At 41.8% G+C, this 21,199-nt stretch overlaps 1 protein-coding gene across 32 annotated transcripts in view; it reads left to right on the forward strand.

Moving 5' to 3' along the window:
* The window catches only part of NRXN3 (neurexin 3), a 1,647,030-nt gene that overhangs the window by 779,890 nt on the left and 845,941 nt on the right, over positions 1–21,199 (forward strand). For 17 of the 32 annotated variants that reach the window (XM_021099964.1, XM_021099975.1, XM_021099980.1 and 14 more), the window contains 3 exons: positions 6,391–6,772; positions 7,850–8,040; positions 9,326–9,499. In XM_021099964.1, the coding sequence (XP_020955623.1) occupies positions 6,391–6,772; positions 7,850–8,040; positions 9,326–9,499 (747 nt within the window). Of the gene's footprint in view, positions 1–6,390; positions 6,773–7,849; positions 8,041–9,325; positions 9,500–13,803; positions 13,831–21,199 lie in introns of all 32 variants that reach the window. The other 15 variants (XM_021099958.1, XM_021099974.1, XM_021099978.1 and 12 more) reach the window with 1 other exon arrangement.

The raw sequence follows: 21,199 nt of genomic DNA on the forward strand, positions 1-21,199 counted from the left end.
GAGTCCTGTCATGGCTCAGCAGAAACAAATCTTACTAGTATCTATGAGGACATGGGTTTGATCCCTGGCCTTGGTCAGTGGGTTAGGAATCCAGCATTGCCATGAGCTGTGGTGTAGGTTGCAGATGTGGCTCAGATCTGGCGTTGCTGTGGCTGTGACTGTGGATGTGGTGTAGGCCAGCAGCTATAGCTCTGGTTTGATCCCTAGCCTAGGAACTTCCATATGCTGAGGGTGTGGCCCTAAAAAAAAGGGGGGGGGGATTTCTAAAAAAAAAAAAAAAAAAAAAAAAGGATTTCTGTTATCACAAATGAATTAAGGAGTTTCAGCTGTGGCAGAGTGGGTTAAGAATCTGACTGCAGTGGTTTGGGTCATTGTTGAGTTGCAGGTTCGATCCCTGGCCCAGTGAAGTGAATTAAAAGGGTCCAGCATTGCTGCAGCTGTGGCATAGGTTGCAGCTGTGGCTTGGATTCCAACCCTGGCCCAGGAACTTCCTTATGCCATGGGTGCAGCCATAAAATTAAAAAAAAAAATTAAAAGAATACCTCACTTGGGTTATGTTCCTCAACATAGGAACTTAACGTTGCCCACTCTGTCCAGAACTCCTGGCTCTTGCAGAAAGTCACCTCTCTCGTGACACCTCTGGTTCATGCTGACTTTTCCCTTTCCTTCCCTCACCCTCCTTAGCCCCACGCTGTAAAAATGTCATTTTACAAGGAAAACTTGTCTCTCACATTAATGACAAACATGATGATATCGCCTTGGGTTGGGCAAAATGAAGTGGAATTCTTTGTGGAGCCTTTATACTGGGCTGATATACATTACTCGTCATCAATAATTACATATGCAGTGTTTGCCCACTTTATTTGGTGCCAGAACTTTTAAAAAATGATTAAAGCATTTTATAGAATATACTTTGAAAAAAATGTTGCTATCATGGAGGAAAGGGTATGAGAATGGTAGAGCTGGGGCATTGTGAGCAAAATGTGCATTCTTTCCTAAGATTCTATAAGCCTTTGTTTTCCTAATTCTCTCCCCATGTCTGGGAGCCGAGACAAGTCAAGTTGCCTCCTCTAAGCCTTTCTCATTATTTCTTGCTAAGCTCTCAGCATTGGCTGGTTCTTAGCAATGATTCCAAAGCCAATGTCTCAAATACAACCTTCTTCTCTATTGTGAGGGATGCTTGCTGTGCTCAGGCCCCTCTGCCAAACACTGTGGGGCATAGAGAAGAGGCAAGAAGTGGCCCCTACTTGAAAAAGATCTTGTATTCTGGTAAAAGAGAGAAAGCAATAAGTGAAGTCACCAGAAAACTCAACACTCCAGAGAAAAGAAAACAAAAAGGTGCATCATTAGTCATTATTAACAGTTGGAGCCTAGGCACCATTCTGGGTGCTTTCTATGTACAGATACATTTAATCCTGATAACTCCATCCTGATTTCACAGGGACACTGAGACAGAGAAAATTATGTAACCCACAGTCAAGCCTCAGAGCCTACATGCTCCTTCATGCTGTGCTAATGACTTGTAGGAAATTATAGCATGAACTTGGCCAACATTTTCAATAGGTCTGTGTTCTCTCAGTCCCCTGAAGTCTGGTGTGTAACCCACTTGATGATCACTGGTGAACTATGGAAGTGTATGCCTAAATAGGAGCCAAGGCAACATGGCTGTTCTGGGGAGTGGATTGCAAATATTGCCTGGGAATCAGATGGAATGACATTATAATAACTTCACTGCTGGAAAGGAGTGTGAACGAACCACAACAACTTCTGCAGGGAAATTTCACCAGTTAAATTCCACTTATAGCTTTTCTTGGGCGATAATGTAAATAATATAAAGAATGAGTCAAGCTTTTTTTTCCCCCAGAAATAGTATCTTGTACAAGATAAGATATGGACTTTGGAATGAAACATACTCATATTCAATTTGGGGTCTGTATGAACTTGGATAGAATTGCTTGACCTCTCTAAGCAAAGTGTCCTTACCTCTAAAGCAAGGTAAGGATGCCTGCCTAGAGTTTTATTGTGATAATGTCATTTTATGGTTGTTATGAAGTGCCTAGTATGGGTCCTGACATAAAGGGACCATTCAGTAGTCTTGGTTTTTCCTCGTTATTTTTTTCCCTGAGTTACTCCTCTTTTCCCTGAAACTTGAAAGCAACTGGGGTGAAATATGCATATTCTCTTCTTAAGTGGAAGCAGTTTTAGTTTACGGACAGCATTCAGAAAAGATCAGTGAAAAGGTTCTCGGTTATCAACATTGATTAGGTGATACAAAGATTTAAAAAAAACACATTTCTTTGCTTAGTTTGGTGAAAGTTTCAAAGCAGTTCTCTTAAGTGCCTTCTCCAGGTGCAACAGCATACATTTTTTGGAATCTCCATCATCGGCCGAGTGAGTTCCTTTAGCACGTGGTGGAGCCAATTCCTTTTCTATTTTGGCCCTATCTCACCTGTCACCTTCTTCACTCCCCCGCACCCCGTGCCCCAACTCCTACCAACTTCTAGTTGAAGCTCTTTGAGTGATCCTAAACTTTAAAATCTGTCTGCATCTCTGGGCTAAGCTCTCAAATTTCATTGTTAGTTTCCCTTCTCTTACTTAGCCAAATTTTTCTTCAGTCTCTCTACCTCAAGCCAACACTGTACATGATTTTCTTGCTTAATGATGTTCATGTCCTAGTGAGCAGATTTTCCTAACCTCTCAATTCTAGGGGCCAATTCATCTATAGTTTCTCCAAAAACTCCCAATTGACTTTAAAATTATCTTTTTAGAACTCCGTTCTTTACCAGGGATCACCCATTTATCACTTCTTAGTTCTTATCACTGATTTTTTTTTTTTTACTGTAAACTGAGAATTTGCATGACTACTAGGACCAATAACTCAGTTCCTATGTCTTCCTTGAAATTGGTTATAATTTTCCCTCAACATTCTCCACTCCCAGTCCCCAGCCTCCAGCCACGGTATGAGCCGCTTAGCCAGATTGATGCTGGGTGTTTGTTTCAGTCACCTCCCTGTTGTAGAGCAGGTGAATTTAAGTTATGCTAGTTTTCTTTTTCATGACCAGTCCAATTTTCAATACTAAGTAATTTCATACAGTAATTCTTTCTTCTAGTTATTCAATTGTGAACAGATTTATGTTGTGTTTTAACTTTTGTTCTATTACAATTTTATATTTAAGTTAACCAACAATCATTATTTTATTTTTGCTTATATTAAGAGAATGATTTGTCACTCGTTGTCAAAACACCACATAGAAACTCCTAAAATGTAAATTTGATTTTTGTGCATATGAGTGATTCATTAAATTAGGTCTGAGTATGCTCCGAATGAAATGAAATTAATATTGAGCACCCAAGGGTGTGATCTGGTTGAGGCTTCCACATATTGAAGTGTAAGGGACCCCCCAAAAATACGATCCCCTCCCCTCCTTCTATTTTTACTACCTGAGTTCTCTACTAAGAGAAAAAACAAATGCAAGTCGGGTGGAAATCAAGTTTTATTTATTTATTTATTTTTGTCTTTTCTCTTTTTAGGGCCACACCCATGGCATATGGAGGTTCCCAGGCTAGGGGTCGAATTGGAGCTATAGCTGCTGACCCATGCCACAGCCACAGCAACATGGGATCTGAGCTACATCTATGACCCAAACCACAGCTCACGGCAACGCCAGATCCTTGACCACTGAGCGAGGCCAGGGATCGAACCTGCATACTCATGGATACCAGTTGGGTTTGTTAACCACTGATCCATGGCAGGAACTCCCAAACATCATTTTTATTAGTGATAACAATGATGTTGAAAAATGTGGTGTACATGGACTGATTTTAAGTGTTAGAATTGCCCACCCAAACACTAATTCACGCCTGGGGTAGACATCTCCAGTGAAGCAGGGCTTGCTTTTCCACCAGCCATGCTGTGAACGAATGAGCGGGGGCAAATTGGGTGTTTCTTGACAGTAGCTTGCTCCCCTAAAGGACGTACCAAGGGCTGAGCTATATACATACAGTCCTTACTAGTTCAGATTTTTTCCCTCTTTTTTCCTCTGGAAAGCTATAAAAGAGGAGTAAAAAGATGCTAGTGAAACCATACACTTCATATTGGGACACAAACCCACTGTTTTTTAAATTAAAATCAAATACCTGGTCCCAGGACTTACTGATGTTCAGGTTCTTTATGTCTCACTGTAGAAGGTATTCAGTGAGAAGCAAAGTGATAAGTAAGAAGTAGATTTATTGACCTATAGACAAAGCGTGGGCTATCCCAAAAGGCAAGAGGAGAGAGGCCCTTAAATATGGGGTGGTGAGTTGTTATGGGCTGAGCAATTTCCTAGGCTAATGAGTGGAGGATTATGCCAACTATTTCTGGGAGGGGGTGGGGGTTTCTAGGATTTGGGCCACCACCTGTTTTTTGGCTTTTTAGTGTTGGCCTTGGAACTCTCATGGCACCTGTGGGTGGGACACTCAGCTAATGTGTTACAATGAAGTATATAATGAAACTCAAGGTCCACTGGAAGTCGGATCACCCATCATCTTGTACCTACTTGGTTCTGACCAGCTTTTGTCATATCCGCAAGGACTGTGTCATTCTTTTAAGAGTTGTGTCCCTCCCCCTTCCCCCCTGTTTCACTAGGAGTGTCTTGCTAGTGGGATTTCTTCAAAGTGGAAGATAGCAACAGGAGTGGGCAGGAAGAGGGGATTCCACTTCCTTCCTTCTACCAGTGGGGGATTAGGGCTGGTTTGTTAAATTTTAATATGAGGGAGTTCCCGTCGTGGCGCAGTGGTTAACGAATCCGACTAGGAACCATGAGGTTGCGGGTTCGGTCCCTGCCCTTGCTCAGTGGGTTAAGGATCCGGCGTTGCCGTGAGTTGTGGTGTAGGCTGCAGACGCGGCTCGGATCCCGCATTGCTGTGGCTCTGGCGTAGGCCCGTGGCTACAGCTCCGATTGGACCCCTAGCCTGGGAACTTCCATATGCCATGGGAGCGGCCCAAGAAAAGGCAAAAAAAAAAAAAAAAAAAAAAAAAAATTAATATGATTTATCTAAATAAATGTTGAGAAAGCTGCCTTCTGCTCTGGCCGTACTCATGCCATTTTCCTGACTTTTTTACTAAAATTTCCAGTCTCTTTGTGGATATTTCAATCCATCCTTGTTACCCTTGTCCCAGCCACTCACTACTTCTAGTAAACTAGGTAATGAGAGGTCTAATAGTTTACTTGTATCAGCCAGAGATCCTTTCGTTGCACATGTTAGACATCCAACTCAAATGCTTTAAGCATAAAAGGGAATCTATTGCTATGTAGTTTTTCAAAGTCAAGATTTGGTCAGCTAGAGCCAGGTCTTCAAATGACATCATCTTCATAGACCATATCTCTCCATTTTGTGGTTTTCTTCTGGGTCAGCTGTCTCATCACGCAGGCCCTAAGCCTCCCTTTATCACATGGCCTCCAGCAGCTCTGGGTTTTCCTTCTTCCCCTTCAGAAAACCTTGTTTGTAAAGAACATCTCCTTCCTCAGTGTTCCAGCAAAAACCCTGGGGGGTGAATATTACTAGATCAGCTTGGGTTGCTGCTAATCCAGTGTTCTGAAGGGTGGTCCCTAGACCAGCCATGTACGTATCACCTTGGAACTTGTTAAAAATGCAAATTATCCAGCTGCACCCTGGAGTTTTGAATAATAAGCTCTAAGGGGGAGGCCCAGTGAACTGTGTGATTCAGATGCACTGCAGTTTAAAGACCGCTTAGTCTGTAGCCCTTACTCTATGGCTAGTAGGGTAAAACACATTTAGTGGTTCAGCCTGGGTAGCTTGATGACTTTAGGAGCTGGGATGGGGTCACCTTCATCCAGCCCAGATTGTTTAAGAGTGAAGTGGGCAGAACATTCCCAAAGGAAAATTAGGTTGTTATCAGAAAAAGCAACAGTTGCGGGTCAAATAAAATCAGTATATTCTCCAATAGAAACTTTTCCACAAGTACTGGCTGATGAATTATTATACAAAGAAATATGTGGTAATGAACGCCTAAGGCTTGCTTATTTCATCTTTACAAGTGTTAGGGCAGTAAAAACCTTTCTTCTTACAGTATGTCGTAGTACCCATTTATTTTCCTGAATGGAGAAAACTAATAGTTTCATCCTTTAACTTAAGTTACTCATGATCTCATATTTTCCTTTATATTGTGGGACATGCTTAGCAGCTGCAGGAGAGATACAGGACATATAACTTGGGCGGCCAGGATTCAGCTCCCCCACCGAAGCCAAGTCAGATAGATACTGCATTGAGTATTTTGTTGTCTGGAACTGGTAAATTGTGTGTGGAAACAAATTAGGCCTAAAAGATACAGAAAGGGTGCTGTGATGAAACACGATAACTTCTGTGTCTCGTTTATGATGTTCGTAGGTACAATGGTGGGAGACCATACCCGCTTGGAATTCCACAATATCGAAACTGGTATCATGACCGAGAAACGTTACATCTCCGTTGTCCCCTCCAGTTTCATTGGCCACTTGCAGAGCCTTATGTTTAATGGCCTGCTCTACATTGACTTGTGCAAAAACGGAGACATTGATTATTGTGAACTGAAGGCTCGTTTTGGACTGAGGAACATCATCGCTGACCCTGTCACCTTCAAGACCAAGAGCAGCTACCTGAGCCTGGCCACCCTCCAGGCTTATACCTCCATGCACCTCTTCTTCCAGTTCAAGACCACGTCCGCTGATGGCTTCATTCTCTTCAATAGTGGCGACGGCAATGACTTCATTGCTGTAGAGCTAGTCAAGGGGTGAGTGGAAGAAATCACCGTTCACACTAGATGTCTTAGCTCAAACCCTGCATAAAATATAGACATGAAAAATGTGCCATTCTGCTCTCCACCCTCTATTCTGGATACGTGCTCTCATCCTCACTGATTTAAAATATTTGTGTAATGTTAGGGAGTTCCCGTTGTGGCGCAGTGGGTAACGAATCCGACTAGGAACCATGAGGTTGCGGGTTCGATCCCTGCCCTTGCTCAGTGGGTTAAGGATCCGGCGTTGCCGTGAGCTGTGGTGTAGGTGGCAGACGTGGCTCGGATCCCGCGTTGCTGTGGTTCTGGCGTAGGCCGGTGGCTACAGCTCCAATTCGACCCCTAGCCTGGGAACCTCCATAGAGGTTCAAAGTCGAAAAGACAAAAATAAATAAATATAATACTTGTGTAATGTTAGAGGCTGGAAGGGAGAGAAATTCATGAGTATATTTAAAGATCTTTTAAAGATCTTCTACGAACTCAATACTCTCAGGCATTTTACTATGAAATGTAGTCCTTTGAACCTATGGGAAATAAACGTCTTTTTGCAAAAAAAGGGATATGGGATGTGTTCCATCTCTCTCTGGGGTGGTACAATCTGCTACCAATAAATTTATAGGAAGAAATGAAATATAGATATTTACAGCACTACTATTAGCTCATATATGCAAATTTTTAAAACTTGTTATTGCTTCAAGATAGTTTACTACTCTGTGTTGGGAAATAGTCAAAACAAAAGCAAAAAACAGGATAAAACCTAAAAAAACAGGTCCATGATTGACTGAATTTAAATGTCCCCCCCCCCTAGTGTTTTAGAGTCTACCTGTATTACTTTGTGGCTCTTGGTTTTACCAGGTGGTGTTAAAGACATAGATTCAGTGAGTATAGAATTGAAGTAAGGTCTGATAGAATGGGCTCTGACTATTCATATATCTGTAAATCAAGCTGTAATTATCCTTGCACGATGTCAAGCCGGCTTGGAGGATTTGAAGGCCTCAGTGTCAGTTATATGCACATTGCCTTTAAACCACTTCCCGGAATCTCAAGTCACTGGATACTTGCGGTCCCTCATAGGTACATCCACTACGTGTTTGACCTCGGAAATGGTCCCAATGTGATCAAAGGCAATAGTGACCGTCCCCTAAATGACAACCAGTGGCACAACGTCGTCATCACCCGGGACAACAGTAACACCCACAGCCTGAAAGTGGACACTAAGGTGGTCACTCAGGTTATCAATGGTGCAAAAAATCTGGATTTGAAAGGTAAACCTTGTAAAGAAGTTTATCCTGTTACTTTTTAGCAGTGCCATGCATTTTTGATACATCATGCATATCCTATTTTAAAAAACACTGAATTTTCCCATGATGCAATTTATTCGGTTTTTGCTTAAACCACCCATTTGGAATGATTTGTTTTCTCTGTAAACCTTGGGTGTGTGCGGAGTGAGGAGGTGATAAATGTCAAAATGTAGAGGGGTTGGAGTTCCTGTTGTAGCTCATTGAGTTAAGAATCTGACATAGTGTCCATGAGGATGCAGGTTCGATCCTTGTCCTTGCTCAGTGGGTTAAGGATCCGGCATAGGTTGCAGATGCAGCTTGGATCCAGTGTTGCTATGGCTGTGGCATAGGCCCATGGCTGTAGCTCTGATTCGGCCGCAAGCCTGGGAACTTTCATATGCTCAAGTTTAAAAAAAAAAAAAAAAAAAAGATGGGCGTTCCTGTTGAGGCACAGTGGAAACGAATCCAGCTAGGAACCTTGAGGTTGTAGGTTCGATCCTTGGCCTTGCTTAGTGGGTTAAAGATCCAGCCTTGCCGTGAGCTGTGGTGTAGGTTGCAGATGCAGCTCGGATCTGACATTGCTGTGGCTGTCGTGTAGGCCAGCAGCAACAGCTCTGATTAGACCCCTAGCCTGGGAACCTCCATATGCTTTGGGTGCGGCCTTAAAAAGACAAAAAAAAAGAAAAAGAAAAAAGAAAAAAGAAAAAGAGAGTGATGTGGAGGGGTCATAATAGAGGGGAAGGAATATAGGTTTTGGAATCTCAGATGAATTATTTACCACCTGGGTGACTTTGGTGACATTTCCTAGCCTTGTTCAGCTTCTGTATACTTCTTTTGCAAAATGAGGATGATAATTGTTCCTACCTTTATGGGCTGTTAGGAGTTTTGATGGAATAATGTCTGTAAAATCCTCAGCATATTATTGGTAACAGGCACATAAAAACCACTCGATAAATGGTTGTTTTGTTGAAAATGTTGTTAATCTTTACTTCATCATAAAATGGCAACAATACCTACCTCACAGAAAAGATATGGTGATTAAAATTTGTGAGATGATGTGTATAAAATGAATGCCACATAAGAGATGTTAGGTTCTTCTTTTTACAGTGCAGAAACGCTGGTAATTACTTTGTTTATGCTGTTCCCCCACCCCCCACCCCCAGCTGTGGTACCATTATCTAGCATATAGTCTGATGTACATGGGCTTTAGGTGACATGGTTTCCGTGCCCTTTACCCATTTGCTTTTTTACTATCTGTTTTCCTTTCCAGGTGACCTCTATATGGCTGGTCTGGCCCAAGGCATGTATAGCAACCTCCCCAAGCTCGTGGCCTCCCGGGATGGCTTTCAGGGCTGCCTGGCATCAGTGGACTTGAACGGACGCCTGCCAGATCTTATCAATGATGCCCTCCATCGGAGTGGACAGATTGAGCGTGGCTGTGAAGGTACAACCTTTTTCTTTTTAAGCTACAGCCTTGTCGCAAGCACCGAGCCTCTTGGCTGCTTCTGCTGGTGCCTCCTTCCTTGGTTTACCACTCCTCTCTCATTCTCCTTCACCATCCGACATTGCCTCACCATCAGTGTCCTCCTGTCACTGGCTGAGTATGTCAAGACATGTGCCATAGGCTCCAGGAATGTATGTTGGCACATGTCTTCCCAGTGTCACATACTTGCCAATAGAGGACCTTTCCTGGCATTGACCTCAGGCTTCTCCTGACAGTGCCTTTGGCTTCCAGCATGGCTGAAAGGGCATCAGGGACTTCCATTTATACTTAAGTACCTGGGGAGGTACAAATCAGAGACTTGTGTTACCATGAGTAAAAAGTTCTTGTCACCAGCAGTGACTACATTATTTTAATGCAAACCGAGCAAGAGGGAGGAAAACAGTGTCAGAATGTCATGTTGAGGAAACAGAAGTAATAGAGTACTTACTAGATGTTAGACATCATTGGGCAGCTTCTTAGTGTGGTGTAGTAGAACAGCATATTCTAAAGACCTGGATTTAGGTCCAGGTAGTTGTTCCTGTTGGCTGTGTGACTTTGAACAAGTTGCTTAACCTCTCTGAACTACATCTTTCTTATCTGAAAGATGGGACAATAAAACTTACCTTGGAAGGTAATATATATAATTCAGAGTTATGTATAGAATTCCTGGTATATCCATAGTAGGTACTCAGTAAACAGTAGGCTTATTCTTTACAAATATTATCTCAGTGGGTTAACGATCCGGCATTGCTGTGAGCTGTGGTGTAGGTTGCAGACGCGGCTCAGATCCCGCATTGCTGTGGCTCTGGCGTAGGCCAGCGGCTACAGCTCCGATTCGACCCCTAGCCTGGGAACCTCCACATGCCACGGGAGCGACCGAAAGAAATAGCAAAAAGACAAAAAAAAAAAAAAAAAAAAACAAAAACAAAACAAAAAAAACAAATATTATCTCATGTGAGACATTTAATAGCCTTACATGCCCACCCATGCCGTACAATAAACCATGCTCAGCCTATTTCTGTTGATAATCCACTGCCTCTTGCAATATTAACTGAATTTTACAGGTCTTTTGAGTCCAATATTTCTTTACAAGAAAAACCATCTAGTTTTAACCAGCAAGGGATAGCAGACAGTGTTTTCAGCCTTCCCCAGCCTCCTTGGGTAGTTTGAAAAGCTAACTCTAGCTTGAAAGGCAAAGGAGATGTTTGACCAGTCACCAGGACCTGTGCATTCTTTTGTCTGGTTGAGCCTCATGGTCTTTTGTGCAATATATTGTGTTTTCTTGTATCCCTCATTAATTTACCACGTCAAGCCTGTTCATCCATCTCCTAACTGTTCAACTTCACTTATCACTCCTGTTCTTAACCAGCTTCCATCCTTCACTTGCCATCTTAAAGCACATTTTAATAAAAGCTTCTAATCAGCTTCCCGGGCTGATCCATAGCATGGAAGCTGTCTCCCTTCATCTAAGAGTCAGTTTCTCATTACCATTTTGCACTAGTAATAAGGCTGATTGTACCTGTAACCCTCTCTAATTTTCTTTTAAACAGAAATATTTATTAAATTCTCTTGGCCAAATATGGGGTGTGTGTGTGTGTGTGTGTGTGTGTGTGTGTGTGTGTGTGTGGAGGGGGGAGGAAGTTGGGAATCACCAAGCATTTAAAGCAACCACTTTGCTTTCTTCTCCTGAAAATGCACAATTTCATTGAACCCAAGAATTTTTGTCTTATTGGCCTGTTTTTAGTTCTTTTGGATGTTAAGGGAAATCCTGAAATAGATACCCCATTTGGGGGATTAATTTGAGTGTCTTAGTTTAGGATGTTGTGGAGTGACAGGAGTTCCAGCTTTCCTGGAATCATTAATCGTATCAAGTAAAACCACAGTATAAAAGCAAATGGCACTCCTCAAATGTTAAATATTTTTATCATGCCATTAATTCCAAAGATTCAAAAGTTGATAGGAACCATCCATTTAACTCCATAGCAGTGCTGCCTGATGGAAATAGAATGTGAGTCACATACATACTTTTAAATTTCCTGGTAGCTACATTTTAAAAAGCTATAAAGTAACAGGTAAAATTGAATTTTCCATTTTATTTAACTTAACCCAGTATACCCAAAATATTATCAAGTCAGCGTGTAATCCATATAACATTTTTCATAAGACATCTTACCTTTTTTTCATATCGACACTACAAAATCAAACGTGTATTTTATGCACACCTCAGTTCAGACTGCACACCTCAATAGTCACATGTGTCTATGGCTATGTATTGGAGGCACAGTTCTGTAGAGTATAAAAATTGGGGTGTAAGGAAGGAAAGCTATAGTATTGCATTAAAAGGAAGTCTGGACTAACCTTTATGAAAGTGGGTTAAAATGTATAGTGTAAAGGTGGAATGGACCCACTTGAGAAAGCTTTAAGGGAAGTCATGGGAGCATTAGTGAAAAGAAATTACCCATCTGATTGGAGAAAATGTTCCTAATCCTACCTACAGCTCTATGTGCAGTGTGACATGACTCATGACATGCATTACAGTAGGTTCTGACCTTCCTGAGTATGGGTGATTGTTCAAAGCCGAATACTGTGGCTTGATGGCTCTACCATCCACATCTATAGCCAGTCCCATGGGCCTAATAATACTGCACTCTATTGCCATGGAGATAATTATGATGGCTACCCATGGAGCATTATGACTGCCCTGCTGGGTGGCGTGAAGTGGGGGATGAGTGCTGAGGGAAGAAAGCCCTTGTTTATGGTACACAGATGACTTGGATAATTAGCCTAAGTGGACAGGAAAAATGGCCCCAAAGTGGGTTATGGCATAAATGACTGTCATTGGAAGTTTGCACTACTGTGAATAAGCCCTTCTAAGAGATCCCAAGAGTTTTTAGGGCACCATGGAAGATGATGGGGAGGGAAGGAAAGGGCACAAAACTGCAGAAAAATATCATTCTCATTCTGAGTCTCTGTAGTAGTACAGAACCTTCAAGACGGCCTTTGACAGGCAGAGTCATAGGGAGTGGAACATATTTTTTGATTGATCATTTCTATGACTAGAATAGGAAACGGGATTATGATTCATTCCAAAGAACTGGGGTCTAGATCTCATCAAGAATGTAAATGTGTTTTATTCTTAGATATCTGGGGTACACAGGCTAAGATAGGTCATATATTCTTATCAAAGTCATTGATAATGATACTTCCAGATCCCTAAGTAGTTATTGTATTACTTTCTCTATTATATCTAACCAAAAGAGTCTAAAATTATTTTAGAGACACATTAATCCACTACTCTTTGGCTCTCAATTGTTTGTAGTAAGAAAGAAAAAAATCTTGCATTAGGTTTTGATTTTATATTTCTAATATATGCAGTGTATAAATTAGAAATTAAGTGCAATTTTTGGACAATCTAGCCATCATCTAGCTGTGACTTGGAACCTCTCAGTTGGGGCTAGGAATTTTTTATAATGTCTAATGCAATACTTGGCTGGTAAATATCTCTTTCTATCTTGAGGCCAGCTTTGCTGCAGACGCCAAGGCTTGAATTGGCTAGAAATTCAATTCCCAAATTGCAGATGGCAAACATCTGAGAAAAAAACACGTGCTTCATTTTGAGTTGGCATAAATAAATAAAAAAAGGCATTGGTTTGGTCCCTTTTTGCCCACAGTCATTAGGGTTTGGCTCCATTTTTATAAATTAGGCCAATTGAGGGTATTGGTATTTTCATCTCACCTTGATACAAATGCCCAGTTCTAGTGCCACATTTCTCGGGGGCATTTTCAGGAGGTTCCATGAAGTGTTCCCAAGTGATGATTCCATGCTTAACTCCTAAATGTTTGGAATTATTTTTGTGGGCTCTGTCTGATTGTGCACACGTGTTTTTCAGTCTGGCCATGTACTGCCCTTATTTCTGGATGTTTATCCTGACTGATGGAAGATCATTTTTCTGGACCATATGCCTTGGGGTTGGCTGTGTGACTGTGGGGAGGTCCTTGTGACTGCTGTTTGTGCTCTGTCCAGTCCAGTGTTTCCCTGCCACTGCTCTGCCAAAGCAGCTCTGGCGAGGCCTGCTCCACCCTGGTCTGTGCGTCCCCTTGTCTGTGCTGTCTCTGGAGAACCTGTCGAGCATTTCAATTGTCTGTCCGAGTGATGCTGGTTATGCTGATTGTGTTTTCATTTCTGTGATGTTCCCCTGGTTGACTCTGCCTCTTACTAACCTCTGGTTATTGTTTTCGCCTTTTCTGTTCTTTTGCTAACAAAGTTGCGTTGACCAAAGCTGACCTGCAAGGTAGAGAAGGTTCTTGTTCCCATTACCACTTTGGACTGAAAGATGTCCTATGTAACCCTGGGTATCTCTTCTTTAGAGGCCTTCAAGCTGTCACACCTTTCGGACAGCAGCGGTTGTGGGGAGGGGGCTGAACCCTCTGTTCTTCACAAACAGTGGCAGAAAACCCAGATCACTGCATGAAAAATAACAACAAAGGCGAGGCCTTGGGGATGGGAGCATGATTACATGTGAGGGGGACCAAAGAGGTTTGACAGCGTCCTGTATCATGACTCCCCACAAAGATATTACACACTTCTGGAAATGCCTCTAAGTAGTTTCCATGGAGAGATTGTCTCCTTTTAATTTATTTGCTATAGACAGAAGATAGCACTTGGAAGAAGAACAAAAAAAAAAGTCCACTTGACTTCTTAATTTATTATTTTCTCGGTCAAGGAGGTCATTTCTTAGGGTAGGGCTTTGAGCACTCGGACCTTGTGAAAGAGAATGCCATTTTCTCTTGACTCACTTTAAAGAAACCTTTTAGGCATTTCAGAGATATTAATGTCATTAAAACATTCCAGAGATTTATGTCTCCCATTGGGGAATTTGATGGAACACATTATTTTCCTGTTTTGTGATTCTAAAGAAAAAAATACTTTTAGGGCAGAAGAGAATCTATTGATCTATCAATATTATCCTGAATACCCTTAAAATGCCTGCATTCTGGATGTCAGTGAATATCTCCTGCAGAAACTGCTCCTTCTACCATTCAAAGAGGTGCCTTTCAAAGTCTCTGATGGTCCACCTGCCCTGTCCCGTCAGGTTCTGTGATTCAGAATAGCAAGACAAGGACCAGCATTTTAAATATCTTTTGGAGGGTAGTTAAACAGGGGATCAAGCCTCCAATGGCTTCTGCAAATTTGCAAATAGCAAGAATTGTTACCAGTGACTGAGACAAAGATAGCTTTAAAAAATTATTTTTCAGCCAGCCAGACACATGGAAATCAATGACATTAGAACACTCTCTCACACCATACATAAAATAAACACACACACACACACACACCTGAATCACTTTCTGTACACCAGAAACTAACACGGCATTGTTAACTAGTTATACTTCAATAAAAAAATTAAAAAATTGTTTTTCATCTTAAGTATTCTTTTCTTTGCAGTGACTTGTTATATTTCATGTAGGTAACCCATACACATGTTTCTATCTTGGACAGACATCTCTCTAGCCATTTTACTGTAATTTTTTTTCTTCATCACTCTCGGTACATTCACATATAGGCTAATACATCCTAGCATTAATGAAAAGATCATGCCCTAGCTTAGTGTTTTAAAGTTCAAAGTAGTTGTGCAATAGCTTTCAACTTCAAAATATGTGGGGCTCTTTCAGTAATACTGAAGGCTTTTGTTTTTTCGCTTTCTATCTAATTCTCAAAATAGATCCACTCCATGTCACTCTGTAAATGGAAGAGAGAGGGAAAGCTGTGGGATTTGATTTATAATAAGCGGCGATTCGAGGTTGTCAAAGCACTTTGTGATCAGATTTATTAGGTGAAAGTAGACAACCTCATCTCCCCCAAGACTTTACCATTTTTCATATATGGGTTTTTCAATCCCCAGAAACTTACACAGGGACTCTGTGTATCTAAGTGAGTTAAAGTTCCCAAAGGAGAAATTTTTTCTAGGAATCATGTAAAGAACTAGTTGATTTCTATGCCTACTATAAAATTTTCACCAAAGTATAGATAGAGATTTGGAGACACAATAGTTTGGAGTATTTTAATTTGCTCATTTGTAGAAGCAGTCTAGTCATCAGTATGGTTCTTATTACTGCATTGACCCCAACTCTCTTCCCTTTTTTTTTTTTTGCCTTTTTTTAAGGGTCATACCCATGGCATATGGAAATTCCCAGTTGGGGGTTGAATTGGAGCTGTAGCTGCCAGCCTACACCATAGCCTTAGGAACTCAGGATCTGAGCCACATCTGCGATCTACACCACAGCTCACAGCAATGCCAGATCCTTAACCCACTGAGTGAGGCCAGGGATCAAACCCTCACATCCTCATGGATACAGTCAGGTTCGTTATTGCTGAGCCATGAGGAGAACTCCTCTTCCCTTTTTGTAATGACTTGACCGTCTGTTTCAAGAGCAGTTATTCTTTGTAATTATTTTGGGTCATCTTACTCTTTTCCTGATATTATATCAAAAGACTTTTAGGATGCAAATGCCTTTCCATTTTATTTCCCAGACATTGGAATAGGGACCATTACTCAGGCTGGATTTTTCAACTACAACCTGTGGGCACACATAGTGCTAATTACCAGTTAAGTGTGAAGGACAGTCAAAACGTGATAAAGAAATGAGGTAGTCTGAAATGTAAAAGCAAATCACATTCAGAAGGAAATAGAACAGTGGGTCTAGGAAGTGGCAGAATGCGTCTGCACGAGTCAACAGCTTGAATTCTCTTGTCATTGTGTTGTTGGGATGGTGTTTTTAAAATCTTCCTTCCTTCCTTCCTTCCTTCCTTCCTTCCTTCCTTCCTTCCTTCCTTCCTTCCTTCCTTCCATCTTCTCTAGTGATTGTTCTATTCAATTTAACAGGAATTCAGATACTCAGCTATGTACTGGGATTGCAGATGTGATACCCTCTGACATCAAATAAATCTATAGGAGATCAGCCAGTAGTTACAAGGCAGAGTGAAAACAGCTATGCTAAAACTGTGAAAACGGAGCATGCTGGGTGGCCACAGAAGAGGGCTGTGCCCCGTGTGGGGTCATGATGATCGTGGCGGGTGCTCAGGGAATGATTTCTAAACAGAGTTGGAGCTGAGTCTGAAGGACAGCATGGTTTAGGTGGATGAAAGGTGGAAGCTCATGGAAGAACTTGGCCTTTCTGGGCACCTACAAGATGCTCCATTTGGCTGAAATAATGTGCATGTAGGGATGTGATTTTTGACAAAGCTGGAGCCGTAGGACGGAGACAGGTGATTACAGACCTTTTGTGTAAGGAGTTGGACTTTAACCTGAGGGTGCTGTGAGGAGGACAGAGACTTGGATCAGATGTTCACCTTGTCAAGGTCACTGTGACACCAGGATGGAGAATGGATGAGAAGGACAGGAAGTAGAAGTAGAGAGCAGTGAGGAGGCATGTAGCATATTCCAAGACAGAGGGAAGAACTGTGAGCCTGACACCTCTTCCTCCTGCAGGCTAAAAAGATAGAGGGAGAAAATGAGCTTTTTCTTCTATTTATTTCCTTTCCACCCCCCACCCCCCCACAGTGTAATTCTGTTTCAAAACAGACATTTATATGTCAGGACAGGTGTCAAGAAAGAACTTGATTGACAGCCTTGATTCAGGTCAGACTTTGCATCCTTGGTTAAGAGAGGGAGTAGGTACTCCCTTGAGGGCCATGGGAGGTGTGCATTGCTGAGAGGTACAGTCCCTTGAACTTGAATGTCCCTTGAATAGAATGACAGTATCTGGATTTTGCAGAAGTAATTTCCTAATTCTTTTTTACTTGCAAGAGGAATATTCCTGGAGAGGAAAAGTTTTCCTAAAAGCTTGTCTATATAAAAAAGGAGCTGCCCATTGGCAAAAGAAATATTAAGTTTGACCTGGTAAGAGTGAGTCATGAGAAATAAAAGAATAGCTCTTTATTGGGTTAGGTGATTGATCAGAACATCTTCTCTCTGCTTTGAATTATAATTCCCCTTAGCAGCTTTTATTTCTGCAGTTAAGTGGCTTCTTTTCTAGAAATGTAAGTTGTCCCTCTGCCCAGATGATGGGCGGGGGGTTGGGCAGGGGCAAGAAATGATCAGATTTGGTCTTAAGTACTGCATATCTTGAGCAAGTCAATAAAAGTTTTGGTTGGGATCCTTTGACAACTACAAGCTTCAAGTCATTTTAGATAAGAGTTGGCCTCAGCCAAATACTAACAGGTAAAGAGAATTTTAATTCTCCAATTTTCTTTACGGTGAGGAATATAGTTCCTCACTTTGTTTTCTCCAAATCTAAGGACTGTATTACTTTCTCTATTATATTTTGTGTAATATAGTGTTTGACCTAATAGGACTAAGTTCCTCAAAAATACTTTGCGTTGGGAGTTCCTGTTTCGGCACAGCAGAAATGAATCCAACTAGTATCCATGAGGATGCGGGTTTGATCCCTGGCCTCGCTCAGTGGGTTGGGGATCCGGCATTGCTGTGAGCTCTGGTGTAGGTCGCAGAAGAGGTTCAGATCCCGTGTTGCTGTGACTGTGTCATAGGCCAGCAGCTGTAGCTCCGATTCGACCCCTAGCCTGGGAACTTCCATATGCCACAGGTGGGGCCTTAAAAAAGAAAAAAAAAAAAAAAAAGTTTGCACTGTGGGAAATAATAAGAGAGAGAAGAATTACATGGAGCTTCTCACAATGGTTTCTACCTCTTGTCTCTCAACATTGCATGGCAGAGAACTGTGTAACCGTGATTTACTACATGACTGTGGTTTTTACCTGCTCTCCTGACCAACTGCATACCCAACTGAAATGGGTGGAGAGAGCTTGATTTTCCTTTCCAACAGGATTGATAATATCCTTTATTGAGGGCCTACTTAGTGCGGGTGCATGCTGAGGACTTGGTATACTGTGTCTCCAGAATGATGACGACCTTACGGGGTAGATATCGCTATCCCCAGTTCATGGATGCCTTTATAGCCTTTGCATATGTCATCTGATTCAATCCTTTCACCATGTTAGGTAGAAACAACTTCCATCTCCTCTGTACAGATGGGGAAAAGGAGGTTCAGAGACTTTAAGTAGCTATCCCAAGGTCACATTCCTAATAAGTGACAAAGCCGGATTTTAAAACTGATGGTCTTTTCCCTACTGTGCTATAGGGTATGAGTTTGGATTCGCCTGTTTCCAAAGCAGAAATAGTACACAGATGACCAGAGAGTACCCAAGCGTGTCCTCCACCTGACTTTATGGTAGCTGGTTTTCATAGCAATACAATTTCACTAAGTTCTAGATGTTATTCACAGAATGCTCATTAAAGCAAAGCATTTTAAATTAGCTTTTTGTTGAGCCTCACCTTTGAAACTTTCTCTCTCTCTCTTAAAAAATTCCCTCTACTACTCTGATAGGCTGCTACATGAGTGCTGGGAAAAGAAGAAAAAGCAGAACATAATGAGGCCTCAGTTTACATTTCCTGAGGCAGCACTGACTTTTGGGAACCCGTTCATGATTTTAGAAAGAAGGGATGATCAAATTGTTGCACCTTAATTACCCAGGCACCCTCTGGAAAGAGGATGGATTGAGCAACTTTTTATGACGCCACCATTCTCTCCCCTCTCCACATGCCCCAGGGGGACAGGCATCACTGTTACTTCTCCATTGTCTGAAAGTGTCATGTGGGCAGATTGCTTTACTCACCCAGTGCAGTTACTCTCTGCTGTTCATTGAACATCAAGGCAATGCTGTGTGAGAGCTGGCACCAGCACAGGAATTTTCAGGAATTTTGCAAGCAGAGTGACATCGTGTTACACATATTGACTTGAAATTGGCTGTGGTGGGAGTATTTTACACTCTGAAAATTAGGTTAGAGAAATGTTACAGATCAGGTTTTAGTACTTTCTCCCCCCTGGGTTCTAGTTGTTAAATATTAAACAGCACATGAACTCAAAGGCCATTAGAGACCTCATGAGGGCCTCTAGCTTTCAACCAATCCCCATGCCCATCCTGACTTTGTTTTACTCAGTGTATGATGAGAGGGCTGAAGTGATTGAGGAGAACAGGGGTGTTATTGAAACTCTTCCAATGTCCCCTAAAAGTTGAATTTTATCATCAGTCCTTTTTACTCATCATCCTAGCCAAGTGACTATTTTGAACCCTTGTTATAAGCTCCTGAGCATACTTGATGAGACCTGCCTCAGTGCCTTTCTGAGCACAAGCAGGCATGGGCCATGCCTTCAAGATGGAAAAGAAAGAAGGTCTGGGGAGCACAGGTGCTCTTGGGTCTTCCCACCAATGAAATTTTATAATAACATTTAGCACCTGGTTCTTTGGCTTTGCTTAATCTTCTGTAAAATAGGAACTAGGGCATTCACTTCTCAGCTGGCTCCTTATGGAGAGGGACATTTGACACATTTAAGGATCATTGCTTTTTTATTTTAAAATTAAGTAGAAATGAGTTGGGTTTCTGCCAATTAAAAAGGATGAATCTTCTGTTGTCTATAAATTACTCTCTTTAGAAAAACCAAGAGAACCCAACCCTATAAATGTAGAAGTGCTCTGAGAGCTACAGAAGCATCTTTGCTGCAAGGACCAAGATATGCAGCTAAGTAAGGCTAGTCTTACCCCTAATATCAAGAATACTTTCCATGGACTTCCCATCATGGCTCAGTGGTTAATGAATCTGACTGGGAACCATGAGGTGGCAGGTTCAATCTCTGGCCGCGCTCAGTGGGTTAAGGATCCAGCATTGCCATGAGCTGGGTATAGGTTGCAGACACAGCTGGGATCTGGCGTTGCTGTGGCTCTGGTATAGGCTGGTGGCTATAGCACCGATTAGACCCCTAGCCTTGGAAACTCCATATGCTGCAGGTGCGGCCCTAAAAAGACAAAAAGACAAAAAAAAAAAAAAAAAAAAAGAGAGAATTCCTTCCATGAAGCCTCAACACTTTCATCCTTATATTTCATCAGTAGAATTCTCAGAAAGCTGCTAAGAGTCTTTCACACACACACATATATACACACATGTGCACAAATACATCTGTCTGTATATATTCTTCTTCCTTTTTTCTTTTTCTTCCTTCCCACTCAATTACTGTTCAGTCATCCTACCTCTATGAAACAACATATATGAAAAAATAAACAAGTCAGAGTTCCCATTATGGCTCAGCAGGTTAAGAACCCAACACCGTGTTTGTGTGAATGCAGATTTGATCCCTGGTTTCACTCAATGGGTTAAGGATCTAGTATGGCCACAAGCTACGGTGTATTTTGCAGATGAGGCTTGGATCTGGCCTTGCTGTGGTTGTGGTGTAGGCTGGCAGCTGCAGCTCTGATCTGACCCTTAGCCCAGGAACTTCCATGTGCCACTGTAAAAAGAAAGAAATATATATAAAAGTGGAAGCGTTTATGCACTTACAGGAGTGGAAAATAAAGTCGAAGGTGGAAGATATCTCTTTAGACATGCCCTTAGCAGCCCTCATCCGGCTCCTTCTCATGGCAGCTGTGCTTTATGTAGGGCCAGCAAACTCTTTCTTGGTACAGAGTTCTACTGTGGTGGTGCTCTCTGACAAACACCTCATCCTGTGTGATTAAAGATGACAGATATTGTCAAACCAGCCTCACCCGGTACCTACCAGTGTGATATCAGCCTAAGCCCTTTAGGATGAATG

This window comes from Sus scrofa, chromosome 7 (assembly GCF_000003025.6).
Source record: "Sus scrofa isolate TJ Tabasco breed Duroc chromosome 7, Sscrofa11.1, whole genome shotgun sequence".
In the NCBI taxonomy this organism is placed as follows: domain Eukaryota; kingdom Metazoa; phylum Chordata; class Mammalia; order Artiodactyla; family Suidae; genus Sus; species Sus scrofa.